Genomic DNA, 20003 nt, shown 5'->3' on the forward strand with positions numbered 1-20003 from the left:
CTTTGCCATTGGCTGGCAGCCTAGGCTAATAGGCTGAGTGCCCAAATAAGCAGGACTTTGCATGCTCTAGGAACAATTTTAGCTCGAGAGCATTTGGTGAGTACGGACACTGGTATCTAATTCACCAAACTCCCATCGGCCGATCGCCTTCGCTAACGACATGTCCAGCATCAGAATTCGCTGAAATTTTATCTTAAGAACAATTCTATAGCAAGAACTTAATTCACGAAAGTTTTCTTTAGTAAGAGCTGCTTGTTATTGGCTATTTGCCTCGGCTAATAATACATACAACATAATCCGGTGCATACTCTTACGAATTGTTCTAGCGTAAGAACTTTTTTTGTGAATACTGACCCTGGTGACGAATTCACAAAGATATATTGGTTCATAAAAAGTGATTCGCAAAAGTCAGCAGCAAATACTAAGCTCGCTATCATGGTTTACCGGCGTTTGTGCTTCCCTAATCACAGATAAACGTTTTAGTAATGTTCACTAATTACCTTTTTAGTTATGAGCTTGGAGTACAGCTGTAGAATTGAAGCTATCCAGTACTAATGAATGTACGAGTACTTTAGAGTACCTAACCTGAGACTATCATCTTGCAGTCAAGAATGCCGTCCCCGAAATATACCACGGAATACGTTGTACGTGCAACGTTGCCTTCCAATGTCTGAAAAAATTTAACTTGAAAATAATCACTACGACAACCAACGAGATTTCGCAGCCAGTTTTCAGTGACATATCTGCAATAAGAGCTCTGACTTCGATTTCGCCAGTGCAACATGATAGGTTAAGTAATAATTTAAACGTTAGTTTTACTTAGACAAAGATTTAATCATTGTTTAAATTTTACTTTCTGATAGCGGCCGGGCCAAATGACGTGTTACGCAATATATAGCTCCCATATATCTATGGCACTCATAATTAGGAAATATGTGAGATCTTTGCTGAAAGACATGACGCGGCGTCTTAGTAATTTCGGCAAACCGTTTCTTAAGCGGCATTTGTGCATAACGGAAAAGCTTGCGGAATATTGAATATCAAGATGTTTGAAATGCACAGTACTTCATGCCTCCAGCTCCTGACTTGTTTCTGCTACTCAAGCCATGCCAAACCCACAAGGCTTTTTCGTTAATACTATGCCTTCATCACGATATGCTGGCATCTCCTCTTACGAGTAGTTATAACTTTAGGGTCTGTATTCACAGAAATGTTTTACTCTAAAGGTGTCCGTAAAAGAAAATTTCAGCAAATCCTGATGGTCGTCATAGCATTAGCGAAACGGGCTAGCCAATGGCAAAGCAGCCTTACGTGCGAAAATTTTCCTGAGAATTCGGCCCCAGAGATTTTTATTGCGAATGCGAGCCCTATCCTTCTTGAGTGAGGCGCCGTTACCTTACTTGAAAAGCTTATGGCAGAGTTCGTGATACACTGCAATGGCGACATCCTACACCACAAATGAACGACACAAATGAGCCATCGTGTGGTTTACGACTCATGTCGGCATTAGTTGATACTGTTATCTGAAAACTCAACACCTAGCCTTCTTAGTATCGCTCTTCACGGAAGATGCATTCTGCACTACCTTCGTAGGATTTAGCTCAAAGTATTTCCTAAATCGCGCTGTTGATAGAAAACAGCGCGATAAAATTAAAAAAAAATCAGATATGCTACGTGCGCTTGTGGTGGCAGCTGCACTTTTACAGTGTAGCTGTTACAACCTTGCTGCGTTTCTCATTGCGTCCGCAGCTTCGCCGACCTGGGGGAGAGAGAACTGCGAGAGAGTGAAAGCAGCATCGCGCTTTCACTCTCTCGTCGCTATGCATCGCGCTGCATAGCGACGCGGCAAGGAAGGGCGGAGCCTAGGGGGGGAGAAAGAGCGGCGCGCACGCGAGCGAGAAACGCGGCCCGGATGCATTTTTACAATTGCTGGTAGGTACAGCGGAGCGTTGCGTTTCTCTCGGCACTCGACGTTTCTGCGCAGGCGAGAGTAAGAGCGAGTGCGAGAGAGAAAAATGTGGGGCCTTTGCTCCTTGGATATGTGGCTCTGCCTATGCACTACAGAGGAGGTTTCTTAGCGCGTGTTGTATGCGTTTGTCCCCTAGACATGCCGGCATTGCGGAGTGCGGTCGAGTTTGTTTACTCTCCGCCGCTGGCTGCCCGGCGGTGAGGCAGCGGGCAGGGACGCCCCAGTTGGTGACCGCTGTGTCTGAAGGGGTTTCTGACTGGTGTTGTAAGTAGCGGGTCGCTTTTTTTCGCCGCGACGATAGATTGGATTCTTTACAAGTACTACTCCAGGAGGGCACATGTAACCGGCAAACGGGGGCCTCAGGCGAGTACCCGAGGTTATAATAAAGCAGGTGGCACAGGATCTCCGGGGCACCCAAGGGGTAGCGGGGGGATCAAAGGTGGAAGCCGAGCGGCCCGTGGGCCCTGGCACGCGCAGGCCTCGGTGAGCCCAAACCCACGGAACAGTCGGGGTGCCCCTTCGGTGTCTTGGAGGCGCCGCCAATAATGTGAAATAATGATACGTTGTTTCAATTACCAAAAGAACACGATTGAATAAATTGCATCCAGTAGCCAACTTGGCACGCTAAGTTCAGCACTACCGCGCCTCGGGACTTCTGGTGCCACGCCTAGAGACAAACACATACAACACGCGCTAAGAAACTCCTCCGTAGTGCTTGCGCAGAGTCATATATTCAAGGAGCGAAAGTCCCCACATTTCCTCTCTCGCACCCGCTCTTACTCGCGCATACGGGCACACGTCTGACGTCTCCGCAAGTGCAACGCCCCGCTGTACCCACTAGCAATTGTAAATACGCGGCCCGGAAAACATCCTCTAGAAAAGATTCCCTAGCAGCCGCCGGAGAACGCCCCTCGTCCCTCGCCTCACCCCCCCCCCCCCTGCCTAGAGGGTGTTGGCTAGGGTGCCTCGATGTCCTCCTCGCCCGCCGCTCCGTAGAAAGTAACGACAACTGCGGCGTCTTCTACGGCGTTCACCTCGAGAATCGCGGACGCCACAGTAGACGCCTATGGTGGACGCCGTAGGGACGTGTTGCCGGCGCTCGTGTGCCTTGGGTGCGGTTTGGCTCTACTTTACTGGCCTTCCCTCAGCTCCACTGGTCTCTGGTGTTTGCGATAGCAGAGCCACGCATAGCTTTTTGTACTGCACTACGTTGAATCTGTTCGTGCGCGTTGATTCACTGTTGCTCGACTTTATTTCAGGACTACATGTTCTTCGAGACATCCTGCTGGTGAAAGACCAGCGACTCAGCACCTGTGAGGCTGGGAGGACGATCCAGTCTATGTTCTGAACAAAAATGGCAGCTGTAATTTTAAGACAGCAAGTGGGGACATGCATGCGGACTAGCACTTTTTACTTTTGTATTCGATTACGACTGAAGCTACTGCCTCTTTTCGGAAAGCAACACGATGAGAGAAACGTCGGTTGTTTTAAATTGAGAAAATCGCAACGGTGCTTGAAATTTACCACAATGAGCGCTTCTTGGAGCGCAGTCATGTAACGTTCATAAAGTTATAAATCCCCCCGAAGAGGTCACTGTGTTGGTTCCGACTTCCAGCGATGAGTCACGTGTTTCGCATAGAGTTAGGCAGCGCGCGATAGCTTGCATAAGACACACAGAATGTTCTATGAGGTTGCGCCGCTGAGTTCAAGGCCATGGTTTGGACCACAGCAGTGGCGGCCGCATTACAATAGTAGTGGAATGCAAAAAGAATTGTGCTATCGATCACAGGCAATTATTACCAATTATGTTGTCTAACGAAGAATAAAAAACTGGTATACTGCATTGATCAACTGCCACGCTTGTGCTTGTGTATCCAGTATGGCAAATAAATAAACGAATAAATAAATTAAAATAAACATAAGTATAGGTGGACCACGAAGACACTTGCGTTTAATTTTCGTGCTCGTAGTACGTTCCGCTCATTAACGAAAGATTTCCACGGCTTGTAATGTCTAGACAAAACCTGTGCGGGAGACATGAGCTCACTTTATCGAAGTAGTATTGTTTTCTTAGCAATTTGCCGCAAGCTTGCGGATGCAATAGAAATTCTGACGTCGCCTGATGAGGCAGCTCCTGGCCCGCTTCGGCTGCACGGGTAGCCATTTATAAACCATTTTCTTTTTTTTTTTCATGGTAAGTGAATCGGTGTCGTAGAATTTCGGTGCGTTTTACCTCACCGCGTTAGTAAAGTTCGAGCGTTGTCACGGTGATCGTCTTGAGATAATTACTCGATATTGACGAACGAAGGCCTAGCCTTATGGTAACACGCAGGCGCTGTTCGGGATGTCACTGGAATTAAAGCCCCTTAAACTTCGTAAAGTAGCGACACTTTGAAGAATGCCGCCGCCTCCTCGCGCGCTCTGGCCGAGGACGACGCGGCGTCGCTATTAGCCTAGCAGCATCACGTGGACCCTCGCGCCTTGCTTCAGCGCCATTTTTGCTCGAAGGAAGGAAGGAAATCAACTTTATTCAGGTCCTGCAGGCCACGAGAGCTTTGGGCTCTCATGGAGTGGGCGTCTCCCACGACGGAACCGGGAGGTTGAGTGTCCTGGCGGCGTCGTGGACCTGCTGGACGGCCCAGAGTTGGGTCGAAAAGCGTCTACGGAGTGGCGAAGAGCGCATGCTGGTGCCGTTGCTATGCTCGAGCAGTGTAGGTGGCGCCACGTCGAGGAGGGAGCGTGAAACAGAGGAGAAACGAGGAGTAAAGGCGGAGGAGGAGAGTGTCGCTACTTTACGAAGTTTAAGGGGATTTAACTGGAATGAAACAGTGGCGCTATCTGTCTCGGCAACGGAAAAAACAAATGTAGGCAGAACCCGTCTGACCAGGAAAGTCGACGTTATTGCAACTAGCATGGAAGCTATGTATCTTCACAGCGTGACGCCATCGAAGAGACTCGTCATGCAGGAGGCGTATATGCTGCCGGGCTCCTCCCTCGAGTTTCTTTCTGGACATGCTGCGCCATCTAGCGGCGCCGCCCCGAAGTGCGCGATCTGCGCGTGTGTGAACATGTATATTCGGACAGGATTGTCTAAAAAAAAGAAAAAAAAATACGCCTCTTTTCCACACTGTGAAAGCGGGTGAACATTGAAGCTGTTGCCGACGTTACACAAGCACCACCACCACAAGGCGTCGCACCATCGAGTTCAGTGTAGCGTCCGCGACCGCGTTCGCGCCCTTTCCGTTTGCGCTTCGACGCCGCGGGCGGCGGTGGTCACTGCGCATGTTTGCGGCGTGCTGGCGCGTAACCCGCGTTCACGGAGTGAAACGTCACTGCAATTTTCCAAACAGTGTTCGCCCTAATGTCAATTGCGGTGGCAGCACACGCTGTGCGACCGATGCAACAGGCAGAGCGCCAACACGTCTCGTGCGGACACGTTCGCCGGGCGCGCATGCAGGTCGGTAGAAGTGCTCCATACGTCCTCATTCAAGCAGGCCCTCACCTGGCGCAATTGCGTTATTGAACTAATTCTGTTTCTGAAAGTAACATGTGTCACAAAATTTGCAAAGTGCAAAGTACTGCTTACACACAACCTGCAGGCACGATAGCATCGGATTGCAATTTGCATGTACAGTACTCACGGAATGAAACGCGTCAATTTAGGGCTAATGCCCATACTTTCGTTTCCACCGGCTGCAGTTCGTGTCACATCGACGTAATTTTGGAGCGCACACTTAGAGCGGAGTCCGAGCCACCTTTGGTGACCAGATTCCTAGCGACATGACATGCTGCTCTCGATCTATCTGCACATATGTAGGGTTCTACCAAATGCTCGCTATCGCGTTTCATTCCCTGAGCACTGTACAAGAAAACGTAACTCCGTTACGCGGGGACTCAAAAAAGTTTTTTCAGTTGCCGTGTTATTTTCGAAGAGTAAAGGCCGAGAATTCCCGACCAACTATAGAGGCTAACAGCTTCGCTGTAACATATATGAGTCGGGTTCAAATCCACCCTGCCCCGGGGACATTTGATTTTTTTTTTCATGGAAGAACTGCTCATACTCAGTGCCACGCACCCGGCGGTTCAATTTGGTGTCCAAGAGTTTTAATAAAGAATGGCACGTACACAGTGACCAGTTGGCCAAGTTGGCGCAAAATAGTTCCATTGAAGATCGCCACATACCCAGACGCGCGTACCCAGTGGCCCAAGTTGGCGGCAAAGAGGTTCACTGAAGAGCAGCACGTACCGAACGTCTCATACCTAGTGACCCAATTTAGTCCCACGGTTGGTTTCCAATTCGAAACGCTCGGCACAGCAGCCAAAGGTCTATCCAGTAGAGCGTCCCAGAAATCCTAGTTGGCGGGAAAATGGTTGGATAGACAGACCGCCAGGCAGATAGGCACCGGAAAGTACGTGAAGCATCCTATGCATGCAAACCGCATTAAACAGTCAATGGACCAAGACATTTTTACCGCCCGAAGTTTGATGGCGCATATCTAGAAACCGGTGCCACGCACAAAATTTCTTCCAAGAGGAAATGCCTTGCAAAATCTCGGGCTACAATGCGTAAATTACAGTAAGTGCCATAAAGCAATTAGTTAACAATTCAGTCAGTAGTTTTTTTGCTATTACTCACTTATGCATATCGATTTATCGTGCAGGCAATGGCCGCCTTCTCGGTTAATCTAGCTCTATAGATAGTACTAGAATTATGCCATCTGGCGCAGCGAATTAAAGAAAAGTTGTATAGACTACAAACATAAAACAACCCGTATGATCTCAGGCGTGCTCTTGAAGTCTGCTATCGCCAGTATTATTTTTATTTTCACATGCTAAATGATCTCATAGAACCGAGTCACACAGTAAACGTAAACTCCTTCTCAGTGAATGAAACGCGCAAGAAAGAAGAGGCATATGTAGGGACGAGAATAAGGCGCGTCCTGGTATTGATGTCGCTGATGTTGATGCTGATTCCTTTTCTGTAATGTGCTTTAAAGAATCCCTCCTGTGCGGAACGTCAGCCGCTATACTGGCGCTTTGCAAGCTTCATTGTTGTTTCCATTCAATTAAACCTTTCTAAACAGCCATAAACGATTGAAAAGTCGACTATCCCTCTTAAATATGGATAGTAGCAAAATCGGATTTTTTTTATTAGTAAGCTAACTTTTTCTTTTGTTACCCGTGCAGCTATCATTAGAATCCAGACGTCTCTGGCGTCGGCTGCGAACATCAGCCCCATGTCACGGATTTACCAGCAAAGGAAAAGCAATCCAAGTTCACCAGTCGCGCCGTGAACCAGGGACTCAAGGTCAACGCCATGGCTCAACAAAGAGGTATGCGGGCTTACTGTGCGCAAATTGGAGAAGCAAAATAGCATGGCGTGCTCTGTTTGCATGGAGTCCAATGGCCGCATTCAAGAGTCCTCAATCGCTTTGGCGAGTGAATGTGTACGTTCGACTCGCAGTTGTGCTTGGCTGCCAAGGCGGTACCCTCGAACTGTTGAAAGGGCTCTCAACCGCACCTCGGGCTGCGTGAAAGAAACAGCCGGTGGATAGCATACGCTGCTGGGAATACTTAGTCGTCCTGCAGATATTTCAGCTAGCTCAGAGAAACGAACACTCATTTACCTTCCAATTGGTACTTAAGTGGTCATCGTGGCTTGGCTGGCTGCGAGCTATCTGATGCGGAAGCAAGAACCGCTATCTCTAAAGCCGTCGACGTAAAGATCCCGTACTCGCGAAGCGATGTAAATTCTTTGTTGACTGCTCATGCGAGGCACAGCACATTATTGGGCTCAACTAGACCATCGGTACAGTTGCCCGTGGAAAAAAAGAAGGTAACGCCAGTTCCACGCATTGAAAGCTGTCAAAACAGCGAAGCTCGGGGTCGTTTTCTCAAGTTTGAACTCGTGTTTAGCGCGATTTTTACGAAAGTCTTGGTCTCGTTGTCGTAGTTTTGTTAGATTTGAGTTTCGGTTCCGGATTACGCACACTCTCCAGTTGCGTGAGGTTATGATAGAACCGCAGCCTATCACACACCTTGCAGCTGTGGCTGCACTCACTGTCGAGAACTTCTCTAGTGAAACCTTCCATCGTCACCCTCCGTGGGAGGAATCTGTCTGCGTCGACGTATCTGCTCGGCCTCCTACTCTCAAAGTTGGGGGTTAGCTTGCCTCTGCTGGCGCTTCGCTTGGGTTGCCTGCTCTTGAAAGTGGGGGTTGGCTTGCCTCCACCGGCGCTTGGCTTGCGCTTCCAGTTCTCGATCCTCGGCGGTAACGGCTTCCCTCCGTTGTTGCTGTGCTTGCGCTTCTCGCTCTCGAAGGTCAGGATTTGCGCAACGTCGGCGCTGCCGTTCGTGCCGAGCGGAATCTGTGGGGCGAAAAGGCGCGCGCCGGCTAAACACCTGCTTCTCACCCTCCATACCCCTCTCCCGACGCGCGCTCTGATTGGTCCGCTTCTTCCCCTCCCTCCGCCGGCCGCAGCGGACCACCAGGAGCGGACCAATCAGAGGGTGCCTCTGATTGGTCCGCTCCCATCTGGGCGGGGCCCCGCTGGATGGATGGATTTGTGCTATGAGCGCCCCCTTTGCAACAGGGCGGTGGGATGCGCCACTAAGCCCTTCTTATTATATTGCTTAATATCCTAAATATGTTAGAAAAAAAATGAAAAATGAAAATAAAACCCGCGATGAATTCCCATAACCAAACTTTCTGGACCCCTATTGTGAACATCGGTTTTGTACGGCTCCATTGTTTGTCGTTTCCCGACTTCCACCAATCTTCCAATCGCCTTTTACTATTCTCTATTGCGAATTAGGATTATGCCCGGATGGATGGATGGATGTTATGAGCGTTCCCTTTGAAACTGGGCGGTGGGTTGCGCCACCAAGCTCTTGCTAATATACTACCTAATGTCCTACCTAGGTTAACCAATAAAAATAAGAAAGAAAAACCCTATGAGCTCCCACAGCCAAATTTTCTGATCCCCTATTGCGAACTTTGCTTTTTCACGTCTCCGTTTTTTGTCGTTTCCCTACTTTTATTCCACCAATCCTCCAATCACCTCTTACTAATCCCTATTGCCACATGTTTACTTTTCCACTGCTCTCGCTGAACCGAAGGGCTTCAAGGAGGCCATTGGTGCCTAAATCGACCGCTGGGTAGACGTCTTCACATTCTAATAAAACATGCTCCATAGTTTCCATAGCGTTACCGCAGCAAGCACATGCTTCTTCTTCCTTCTTATATCTCACTTTACAGGTGCGTGTTCTAAGGCAACCCGATCTCGCTTCGAAAAGTAATGAGCTTCCCTTTGAATTATCATAAATTGTTTCTTTCCTGATTTCGTTTTTGCCTATTAAGTAGTTGCTCATGGCAGGTTTCTTTTCCATTGCCGCCACCCATGAGATTATTTCGGCCTCTCTGACTTCCGCTCCGACCTTCGGGCCGCTCCATGGCGGTGAGCTCCGGAACCTGCCCCTCTGCGTTACACCGGACGACGGACTGCAAAGGCTCCACTTAGAGCAGCTCCGCTGTTATTAGACTCTGACAGGACTTTTCGCCTCCCGGCTAAAGTCAAACGATACCAAGCAAGCATCTTTCACAGGATTCGCGTGGGCGTCATCTTCACTTTACGCTACGTACATCTCATCGGCCGTGCGGACAGCCTGAACTGCGAAATTACAAAATTTTTTGAGATTCATGTATAACTTATCAATTCTTTCCGCTTTAGAGGTACTATTAGAAGCCATTACCATAATTGTGATATTATTTTTCATTCCTGAGTTACAGAGTTGTAAACTTGATAGTCTCGTTTTCTGAAAATGTTCGATTTTTGCCCCTTCTTCATAAAAAATTGACGACATATAAAAAGTTCGAAAGCAACAGTCACTAGATTTCAAGTTTTTCTTTTAAATGCAACAAACTTTGCGACATTTGGCGCAGTGGTTGCCGAGAAAAACGAATTCCCCTTTCACATGCATTTAGATATGAGCACCCGACCTAAAGCTTCCTCTTAACAACATATATCCTCATTCTTGTAGGCCCTCTACCTAGCGCAAGTGCGTTATTGAACTGAATTTCTGAAACTAGAATGCGTCAAAAAATTCGTAATTTATAACTTACACGCAACCTGAAGACATCATAGCATCGGATTGGAGTTTGAATATACGAGAAAACATATTTGTATTAGGCGGAGACTCAAACACAAAGCTTTCCAGCTGCCAGTTATTTTTGTGTGATCACCGCGCATGCAGACGCAGAAAATACCGACCAACTAGAGGTTAATAGTTTCGCTGTAAAATCCGTATGTCCCCAGTTATACTTTGTGGACATGTCCTATGATACCCATATGGGAATCTGAATGACTCACATAAATCCCCGTATGTTCCTATACATCGTATGGGCATGCCCCAACCGTTTTATTTATGTTCACGTTATTAAGATACATTTTTTATGGCACTACCATATATGTTCATGTCAGATTGTTGGGTATAGAGCTTACAGGTTTCCTTAAGAGGGTATTTTTCAGAGAGAAAGCAGCTAAGAGTCGGCATCCTCTGACAGAAGCCGGAAGACGCACAACGGAGCCGAAACCGGCTTTGTACATAATGATTTAGGTATCGATTGATGCTGCGAAACATCTGCTTGTAGAACCTTTAATTTTCTTTAACCCATTAAGCCGGAGTTGAATAGCCAGCCAGTCTACACACAAAAAAACCTCCCTACCTTTCACTTCATCCCTTTTCTCCTCCTTTCGCAGCAGCCAGCCAGCACGCTTCTGGTGGTTGGCCAACGTATTGGCTTGTGAACATCTACTTTGATAACTATCCTGTAACGCTGTACCCTGCGTTTGTTCCGCGTTTAGTGAACAGCAGCGTTGTTGCCGAGTGTGACAGCCCTGGCAACAAAAACGAGCGAAAGCATTTGCAAACACGTGCAGCCGAGTTACTTTCTTGGGGTATCTATATGCCACGTACCTAACGGTGCTCGCTATTAAGCCTCGATCACTAAGACTATTTAGTGCTGGTTTTCTTTGCCATGATTTTTGGGGCAAGAACCTTAAGTTTTTTCACTTTGCTACTTTCCACGTGCTGTGTGAAATAACATACGCTACTTATAATATGGTTACCTGCCAAATCACACTGCAATCGACCCCTTTGCATATGTCCAGAAATCCTGCTGTGCCGACGCTAGATATTTGTGACTGCCCCATAATTGCCTAATTTTCAACTAGAGCAGTGACAATTTATGATAGGAAATGTGCCAAATGGGACATGGAGGAGCGTCCGAAAGTATTTTCCAACATGTTTTGTGGTGTGTCAGTGTGTTGCCCCCTTGTTGATGAAAAATAAAGTAGGCCTAGCGGGCGTTTGTTGAGAACTCGGCTCAGAAATATTCGTCAGCTCCCAAGTGTGACAGGGTGCGCCCATACTTAAAGTGAAACGCAAACACAGGAACAGACGCAGGGCGCAACACATGCGCTATCTTGCAGCAGATGTGTTCTATACCGTCCGTCTGTTCCTGTTCTTTTGCGCTTCACTCGCAGTGTGTCACACCAAGAAGGCCAAATTTCCATGCTTATCAGGATTCGTCCAGTGCGTAGTTTTCGTGCTAGTTTTCGTGAACACGCCCTAGCTTTCACTGCAGTTGCAGTAAAACGCTGTATGGTGTAGAAATAAAAAAAATGCTCAGTACTGACATTTAGGTCTACGTTAAAAAGCCCAAGGCGCACAAAATTAACCCCGAGATCTTGACTATACGGGGCCCCCATAAACCACCATAGAAAGGAGTGTGCAAACCTCACAATTCAATTTTATTTTGCTTTAATCACGAAAAGTGCATATTCTGTACTTGAATGGAAGTACTGAAAACCGTAATGATTGTCAAACAATTTTAAGTGCCCTGTAGCGCTATTTGTCCTCGTCAAGATATCTCCATTTGCTCCTGTTCTGCTTCTCGAACCTCCCTATGCCTGACCATTTCCTAACTGCGCTATTTCGTGTGAGCATTGAAAACGTTTATTCGTCAGGTATTTTTACTGAGATATCCTCTTTCCTAAGACAACCACTAAATTTGTTTATTATGCACGGATGTCTGCTATTAAACCTTGATGACAAAAAGAGCTGTGGCCCAGACGGGATACCGAACGCTTTTCTCAAACAGTATGCAGAACCAGTTAGTAAGTATCTACGCCTAATATTCACAAAATCTATCCAGGATTCACAGATTCCTTCTGAATGGAAAGTCGCAAAAATAATCCCAGTGCATAAATCCGGCGACAAAACGATCCCATCAAACTACAGGCCCATTTCCTTGACGTGTACCAGCTGTAAAATACTCGAGCATATTATCCTTAAGTTCATCACAAAATTTGTCGAAGACAATGATCTGCTACACCCCAACCAGCACGGATTCCAGAGAGGCCTATCGACCGTTACTCAACTCGTCGAAATAATGCACGACTTGGCCCAAGGCATTAACGAACACTCCCAAATAGACATAATTTTTATGGATTTCTCAAAGGCGTTTGACCGGGTTTCCCATGAAAAGCTAGTTATCCAGCTGGTCCGCAAACTTGGGGATGGGCCAATGACTCGATGGATGTCAAGCTATTTGTCAGGGCGTCAACAATTTGTGCAATGCAATGAGCACGTTTCTGACACATTAGCTGTCACATCCGGTGTGCCCCAGGGATCTGTCTTGGCACCATTATTATTTTTGCTGTTTATAAATGACCTGGCAACCAACATTAACGCAAATATTAGGCTATTCGCAGACGACTGCGTACTGTATAAAGAGGTCAAAAGCTACAGTGACCAAAATGAGCTGAACATTGCCCTGAATGAAGTAGTAAGATGGTGCTCTAACTGGCAAATGGTGATTAATACAGACAAAACAGTTGCAATGACAATAACAAAAAAGAAAACAAGCTTAGCATTCTCTTATAGTTTTAATAATATCGTACTCCGAAATGTAACCCAGTACAAATATCTTGGTGTAATAATAACTTCTGATCTCAGCTGGGCAGCTCACACGGAAGCTATAACCGCGAAAGCAATGAAAAAATTGTTTTTCCTTAAGCGGACGCTGCGGCACGCCGACCGTGACACTAAGCTTTTAGCATACACCACACTTGTCCGCCCAATTCTAGAATACGCCAATATAATCTGGTTCCCTTTCACAAGTAGCGGTATCGGCATGCTTGAAAATGTGCAGCGCAAAGCGATTAGATTTATTTCTAACTGCTATCGGCGCCTTGATTCCCCGACCGAATTGCTACGCAGCGCAGGTTTGCCCTCACTCCAAAGTCGTGCTAAAATCCACCGCCTGAAGTTCTTATATATGCTACTGCACAACTATTTTAAGATAGACCACACAACTTACATTGAAACTAAACAAACAAGGCAACTACGTCACACACATGATCTCACACTACAAGAATATGCGTGCAACAACAATACATTCTATTATTCTTTTCTCCCTAGATCCATTCGGGAATGGAATACCATTGACCGACTTATAGTCGAACAACAAAGAATTGAAGATTTCCTTGAGATGTTACAAAACTCGCTTAATACGTACTCATCAACCTGATGTCATTTATTTTTACTCTCAATATGATAAGTTGTTTTTTCTATTAGCATGTTTGTCAATACTCGTATTCACAATTACTGTTGTATGTATATTTCTCCTTCTTATCTGTGCTTGTTTAGCATACCTACGATGACAATTACTATTATTACTGTTTCTTTCTGTACCCCACTCCTGTATTAACCCTGTCAAAGGGTTGACAGTATGTTGAAATAAATAAATAAATAAATAAATGACACTTCGCAGCCGCATCCGCAAGCCGGTCGCCACAAAGCCCACAGTCAGCGCCGCCAGGTGGTTCTGAGCATCCTCTCCTTTTAGGTCAGTGACCTATGTGCTACGAAGAACGTTATACCTTTTTTTTTTTCGTGGCACATGCCAATAGAGAAGTGCTTGTTCTTTCTGCGAACTTGGTGTCCCAAAAATGGTGTGAATGGACGTGAATATAAACGAGAGTGAGTGCTCGCGAGCTTGAGTGGACGTGAATATGAATATGAGTGATGGTCGGTTAACGTGACTATTAACGAAATTCAGGGACGGTGATTTTCAGTGGACCCATGTAGGAACGTGTGTGACTGTGGGCGATTGCAAATGAACGTTAGTGCGTGCCGGTGAGTGTCATTGGACGGGTATATCAGTGCGAGCGGGTGCAGGTAAATGCGAATGACAGTGAGTATGGACGCGAGAGGGTATACCCTGTTATCTCAAAATTTGCGTGCCTCTGATTCTTCGGTCATGCATGCTATTCACATCTTGTTTAGAGCATTTGATCAGAGATATTGGAGAAAGCGTACATTCCTCACGCATTTGCCCTCAATATACTATTCGTCGCACACAAAGCATGACTGAAGTGCTTCAGCTTGTTTCATCTTTCTGTGAGCCCGTCAGCATCTTCGCATGGCCCCTTGCTCTGACGCGTAGTTGCCCAAATTGTGTCAAGCGGGATACATACGCAAATTAATGTGATTTAATTGGAACCAGCACAAACGCTTGATGGACACATGCATCTAGATGTGCAGCTGTTGCAGTCGAGTGTGCTCTCAACCTTTGTTAATCTTCTGGCTCGACCCTGTTTTCATCCATAGGACAAATGCCGAAACCAGCCACCTCCGTCGTTTGTCCTCCGGGCCTTGAGTACCTGACAGTGCTAGATCAAATTATAATAGACCAGCAAGGCAAGTTAGTCGAAGGTGAGAGGGAGGTTGCGGTTATGTGTATACTTTCTAGTATTTTGCAAACTGTTACAATATTTAGACACGATGCTTCTTTTTCCCGTTGTTTCAGTGCTGCTATCGTGACGTGCACGCTCGCGTCACACACAATTGTCGCCTTACGCAAATCCGTTGGCTTATCTAGTAGCGTTTTGGAGAACACTAAAGGACGTGAGGTACCCGACTACCTGCAAGATGCTTCGCATACACTGATTGCATCAGAGCGTGGAATATGCATAAATATTTGGTTTTGCCAAGGACGCACAGCTCCTAGGGCGGTTCTGAATATGCCTCCGCCCCTCCCCTTCCTATTCCACATAAGAGCCCTTCGAGAAATATCTTAATATTTTTTTGTCATCGTCGTTATTGATGATAAAGTTATCGCTATTATCATCATTACTGGTGATAATGATGATGATAAGAGGCCCAGAACGAGGCGAGAGGAGAACCTACCTATCTACCTCAAAGTACCTCGTATGAAGCAAAGAATTAATGCATCGGGCGGAAAAAAGAAGATACCTGGAAGTCAATTGGAAAATCATTGCAGTTGAGGGGGTGCTCACTGCTCCGTGACAAGATGACCTTTCTAAAGCGCGTGAAAACACACACACACGGTGTCGCGCGTGTTGAACGCACCTGAAAGATTTTATTGCAGCTGTAGATGTTAACCCGCCGTGGTTGCTTACTCAATAAGAAGAGATAAGCCGTGGTTCCTTAGTGGCTATGGTGTTGGGATGCCAAGCACGAGGATGTGGAGTCAAATCCTGGCCGCATTTCGATGGGGACGAAATGCGAAAACATTCGTGTACTTAAATTTAGGTGCACTTTAAATAACCCCAGGTGTTCCAAATTATTCCAGAGTCCCTCGCTACGGCGTGCCCCATAATCAGATCGCTGCTTTGGCGCGTAAAACGCCATAATTTATTTATTTGTTGGTTTTAAACACATAGTGTACAGCATGCCGGATCAAGCATGTCATGACAAAGGCCGAAGAATACCTTAAATTGCAGTTCATGAACACAAACGGGATACTCAAAGTACGGTGATAGCGGCCATCTATGTGTAGCGGCGAACACAGTCAGCGATCGGCGAAAATCTCATCTGTTGGCCAAGCGCGTCGGCTTTTATACATGAGTCATCTGAGGTTCCAGAGTAATCGCTGGTGCCCGCGTGTCTTCCAGAAAGTTCCAGACAATTCGCGTCGCACATACAATCGGATTACACAAGCTTCGGTGACAACAGACAGCACATAAAACCATCGATAACATGCGAGAAGCTTCCGATAAATACGGGCGCGACCCGCGCTGAGCGATAACATTTGTTAGACGGTGAAAAGCGGTCACCCGATAAAGATAAACAAGTACGCGCGTCAATACATCAGATTTCCTCTCGGTGACCTTTGAATGCTCAGACATATAAGGCAAAGGTTTACACATTTTCATTTCAGTTTATTATTACCGAATGTAACTGAAGTAAAAACACTCCGTGGTACAAAATAGGATGGTGGCTCGATCACGTGCGCGCAAGGGAGGAAAACTGGAAGGAAGCGTGCCGTCTTCCATCGCATGCAAAACACGGTGGGGGCGGGAATCTACTCTGGTATCGACTCTGGTGACGCCGGTTCTACTCTGGCAGCGACTGTGCATGGCGCGGCTTCATCTTCAATGCGATCTGCAATTAGTACAGAGTCTAGATACGTCCAGGGCTGATAGCTTCCTGTGAGCTGTGTTCTCGCCGCTCAGTTCACTCTGAAGCGAGATTTAGCACGAAGGCCGATTCGCTCGGTGCCGCGCTTCTGCACGCCAGCGTTTTAAGAGCGAGCGTCCGCGTTTATCGAACGACATGTGTTTGTTTGCCTGTTCGCGCGGGCCACCGTGATTGTTAATTTAGTTAGTAAGCCAATGTTTACGAGTTTATATGACCGATAAAGCTGCGCCATCCTTACTTCGTACAGCTGTCTAATAATTTGCTATCGCAATCGATACTTCGCCTTCCGGGCGAAACTACGACTATAGTAGGGTGAACGAGGGACGTGGACGACTTCTCATCTACTTGTCTTTGCGTGCGGGTTTGAGGTACCGGTGCCGTAATATCCCTGAAGTGGCAAGAATAAGAAGACATTGATGTGAAACAAATTGAATTCTGGGGTTTTACGTGCCAAAATTACGATTTTTTTTTTATGATACACGCCGTGGTGAGGGACTCTGGAATGATTTTGACCAACAGCGGATCTTTAACGTGCCCCCAATGCACGGGACATGGGTCATTCTTGTATTTCAACTCAATCAAAATGCGTCCGCCGCGGCCGGGATTTCATCCCGCGAAGCCGTCCTTAGCAGCGCAACACCATAGCCGCTAAGACACCACGGCGAGTGATCGATCGGGGTACTAATGCATTACATTGTTATGTCGAGTCTCCGTTCTAAATGCGATCGCTAGACATGTTAAATCTTGGGAAACAACTTTCTTTGTGCTTCCATTCACGCAAGTCTATATTGTTAGTTCGTCTTCGCTGCAAGTTCTATACAAATGTGGCATCTCTTATTTATTAAACACCAAGGTGCCGTTGCATACATATTTTTAAATGACGGTACGTGGAGTGGGTTATGCCGATGAGCTTCATTCCCTCTTTTAACCTGCTACCGTAATTATTTTCCTAGAAGTTAATATAGAAGCACGTATTCGTGTACTTGTTATTACAGACCGGCTTTTTACGTAGTGGTCGCTTTCAATTCCTAGTTATTGCCAAGTATTTGTGGCCTTTTGGTTAGCACTGTTCTTATATATAATTATAACGCAAGAGGACCTAGTTAATGCACTGTGTGCTCTGTTCGGTGGACATTGTCGATTTCCTTTTTAGGCGAGAACAGCGCTAAGAAAATGGTCGAAGTTGAAGGCACATACAAGATGACGCGTTGCACTGACCGACTACTTTAGCATTGCGGCAAACATTTAAAGGCGCTGGAAGGCACCGTCAAAGCCATAACCACATGAATAACATAAAAGGAGAAACATGGGTCGGTCATACGTTTATACAAAATGGCGCACGCGGCCGGTAAATGCTACTGGTCATAGGTTGGCATACAAATATGCAAGATCATTATCAGATAAGAGAATAAGTGGGACAGTGAGGCATTTCCCTTTCAGTATTGATATTTTGTGGTCTACGATTACTTCCCTGCTTATTTGTTTTTGGTAACTCTTCGCACTTGTCCAAAAGAGGCCGGCAACCACACTGATTACAATGCACACCCAGATCATCACTCACGGCTTAATTCCCTTTGTAACGGTGTTCACGAAGCTTCTCATTTATAGATCGGCCTGTTTTCCGACAGAAGCTTTTGCACGTATCAGTGAAATCGAATGCACCACATTCGCGACACAAGGAACAAACTGAGACTGGTGTATCCTAGTGCGTGTAAATATGTATTTAGGTACGTTGTTAATTTTATTGCTTAATCTTGACAACTTGTTCAGCGCGGTTAGAAAAGATTGAAACTCTGGCTTACTCACTTCAGATTGTGTGAGAATGTGTGAAAGTAAGCTATTGAATTTTACCTAATGTCCTTGCTTCTTGCTACGCACTCTTCCGCATCCTGGCTCGGTAGATTTTCTGCTTCTGTTTCCCTTCAACTCCTGTGTAACTGAGGCAATTGCGTGACGTGGAAATCCAGCGCTGACCGACGTGGAGACCTGAGCTTTAAAGCCCTCACTCTTGCAATGATTGAAAGACGTCTTGAGATCGTAAAACATGCGTAACATAGAAATCTCTATATTTACTAGATTAGAATGGGCGGTGTGAAAATATACGAGTGTTGCCTCACCGCTAGGTTCAAAGTACCAACACACGGGCTCTGCGTTCCGTTCCCAACATAAATAAATAAGAAGAAGCTTGATAAAATTGCCGCTAGGCAATTCGTGGGTATACACGAAGACACAATTACAGCGTGACAAAAGTAGTGAGCAGCCGTCTGGGTGTGCATCGTAAGTAGTGCGTTTGCCGTCCTGTATTTGGCAAGCGCGAGGTGTTAGCAAAAAGCAGCAAATAAATAATCCGGGAATTATACTAAGCGCAAATAATATCAATATTGATAAAAAAATATGCCAGGCAAAAAAAAATATAAAGGGGCATTTAGTTATCCCTACGTGTAGTGGCGTAGCCAGGGGGGGGGGGGGGGGGAGGGCTTATGGGGCTTCAGCCCCCCCCCCCCCCGAAATTTTTTCGCGTTGTCGATGCACTGTCGACCAAAGCAACCCCCGGCGCCAGAAATCATTCTAGATTATGTCTACAATATCTTCTTCACGCTCGTAAAGACATTTCACCGCGAAAATTGCTAACTCGGGCTGGATTTCGCGGCAACGCCCATGTACCTGGAGTCACATAACGCAAGCAGCCTCATCCGAGCAAAAAGTTTCAAGGTCCTTTGGATGGCGAACGGGCTCGCCACGGAATCGCGCGGAGGCCGCGGAATCTACGGAGTGCATGGATATTAATTCCGAAACTTTATGGTTATAAAGTTCTCATAAAAGTTTGATGTGAAAGGTGCATTGACATTATCAAAGTTGTGCTTTAGATTTTAAATTGAGCAACTTTGTGGGTTTAATGTTGTTAGAAACATTTGACGCCAAAGATGCATTGACTTTCCTAAAGTCGTACATCGGAACACACAACGAGACAAGCAAAATCAACACACTATTAGACAAGTTGACAAAGCACGCAGCTTGGTCTGATGAGACGAAGCTTTGTGATGGTTCATTTGTGCCGTCATGTCACAGAAAAAAATAACATTCTTTTCACCTGCGCCAAAGCATCCGTGTCAAGACACTAAAGCTAACCAGGGTAACTACGTTGTTATTTGTTTTTTCTACTTTGACTTTTATTCGCGAGGACACATTGAGCCTCTTCAATTTTTTTGTTCTTGCTACCCTACCCGCGGGCTGCCAGAACCAGCCAGAGGGCATGCGTTTTTTTGGTGTTGCCCCGACCACCGTGCGGCGCACTTCGGGTTTGGTTTTCTCTGGCCGAGTGGATTTTCGCCTGGCAGAGTTTTGGACGCCTTCTCGCTAGCAGACGAGTAAAAGAAACAATGGTTGCTCACCACCATTACTGTGAGGACTCGACGGATTTGCAGCGCGTTCGCTTGAGCGCAACCTCTCCGGAAAGTCTTGTCTCGCCGGTGTAGAATACCGAGCACTATGCGTATGGTTCTCGGTGGACCAAGCGTCTCACGTT

At 46.4% G+C, this 20003-nt stretch overlaps 2 protein-coding genes across 2 annotated transcripts in view; both read left to right on the forward strand.

The window, feature by feature from the left end:
- LOC126542392 (phospholipid scramblase 2-like) overlaps window positions 1–3791 on the forward strand; it is a 32433-nt gene extending 28642 nt beyond the window's left edge. Inside the window, exon 8 of the mRNA XM_055077367.1 lies at window positions 3229–3791. Within this exon, the coding sequence (XP_054933342.1) occupies window positions 3229–3261 (33 nt within the window). The 3' untranslated portion in view covers window positions 3262–3791. The remainder of the gene's footprint in view (window positions 1–3228) is intronic.
- Window positions 3792–7177: 3386 nt separating this feature from the next.
- The window catches only part of LOC129387729 (phospholipid scramblase 2-like), a 42373-nt gene continuing 29547 nt past the window's right edge, over window positions 7178–20003 (forward strand). Inside the window, exons 1-3 of the mRNA XM_055077218.2 lie at window positions 7178–7302; window positions 13806–13880; window positions 14645–14749. Of these exons, the coding sequence (XP_054933193.1) occupies window positions 7287–7302; window positions 13806–13880; window positions 14645–14749 (196 nt within the window). The 5' untranslated portion in view covers window positions 7178–7286. The remainder of the gene's footprint in view (window positions 7303–13805; window positions 13881–14644; window positions 14750–20003) is intronic.

This window comes from Dermacentor andersoni, chromosome 2 (assembly GCF_023375885.2).
Source record: "Dermacentor andersoni chromosome 2, qqDerAnde1_hic_scaffold, whole genome shotgun sequence".
Taxonomy (NCBI): Eukaryota; Metazoa; Arthropoda; class Arachnida; order Ixodida; family Ixodidae; genus Dermacentor; species Dermacentor andersoni.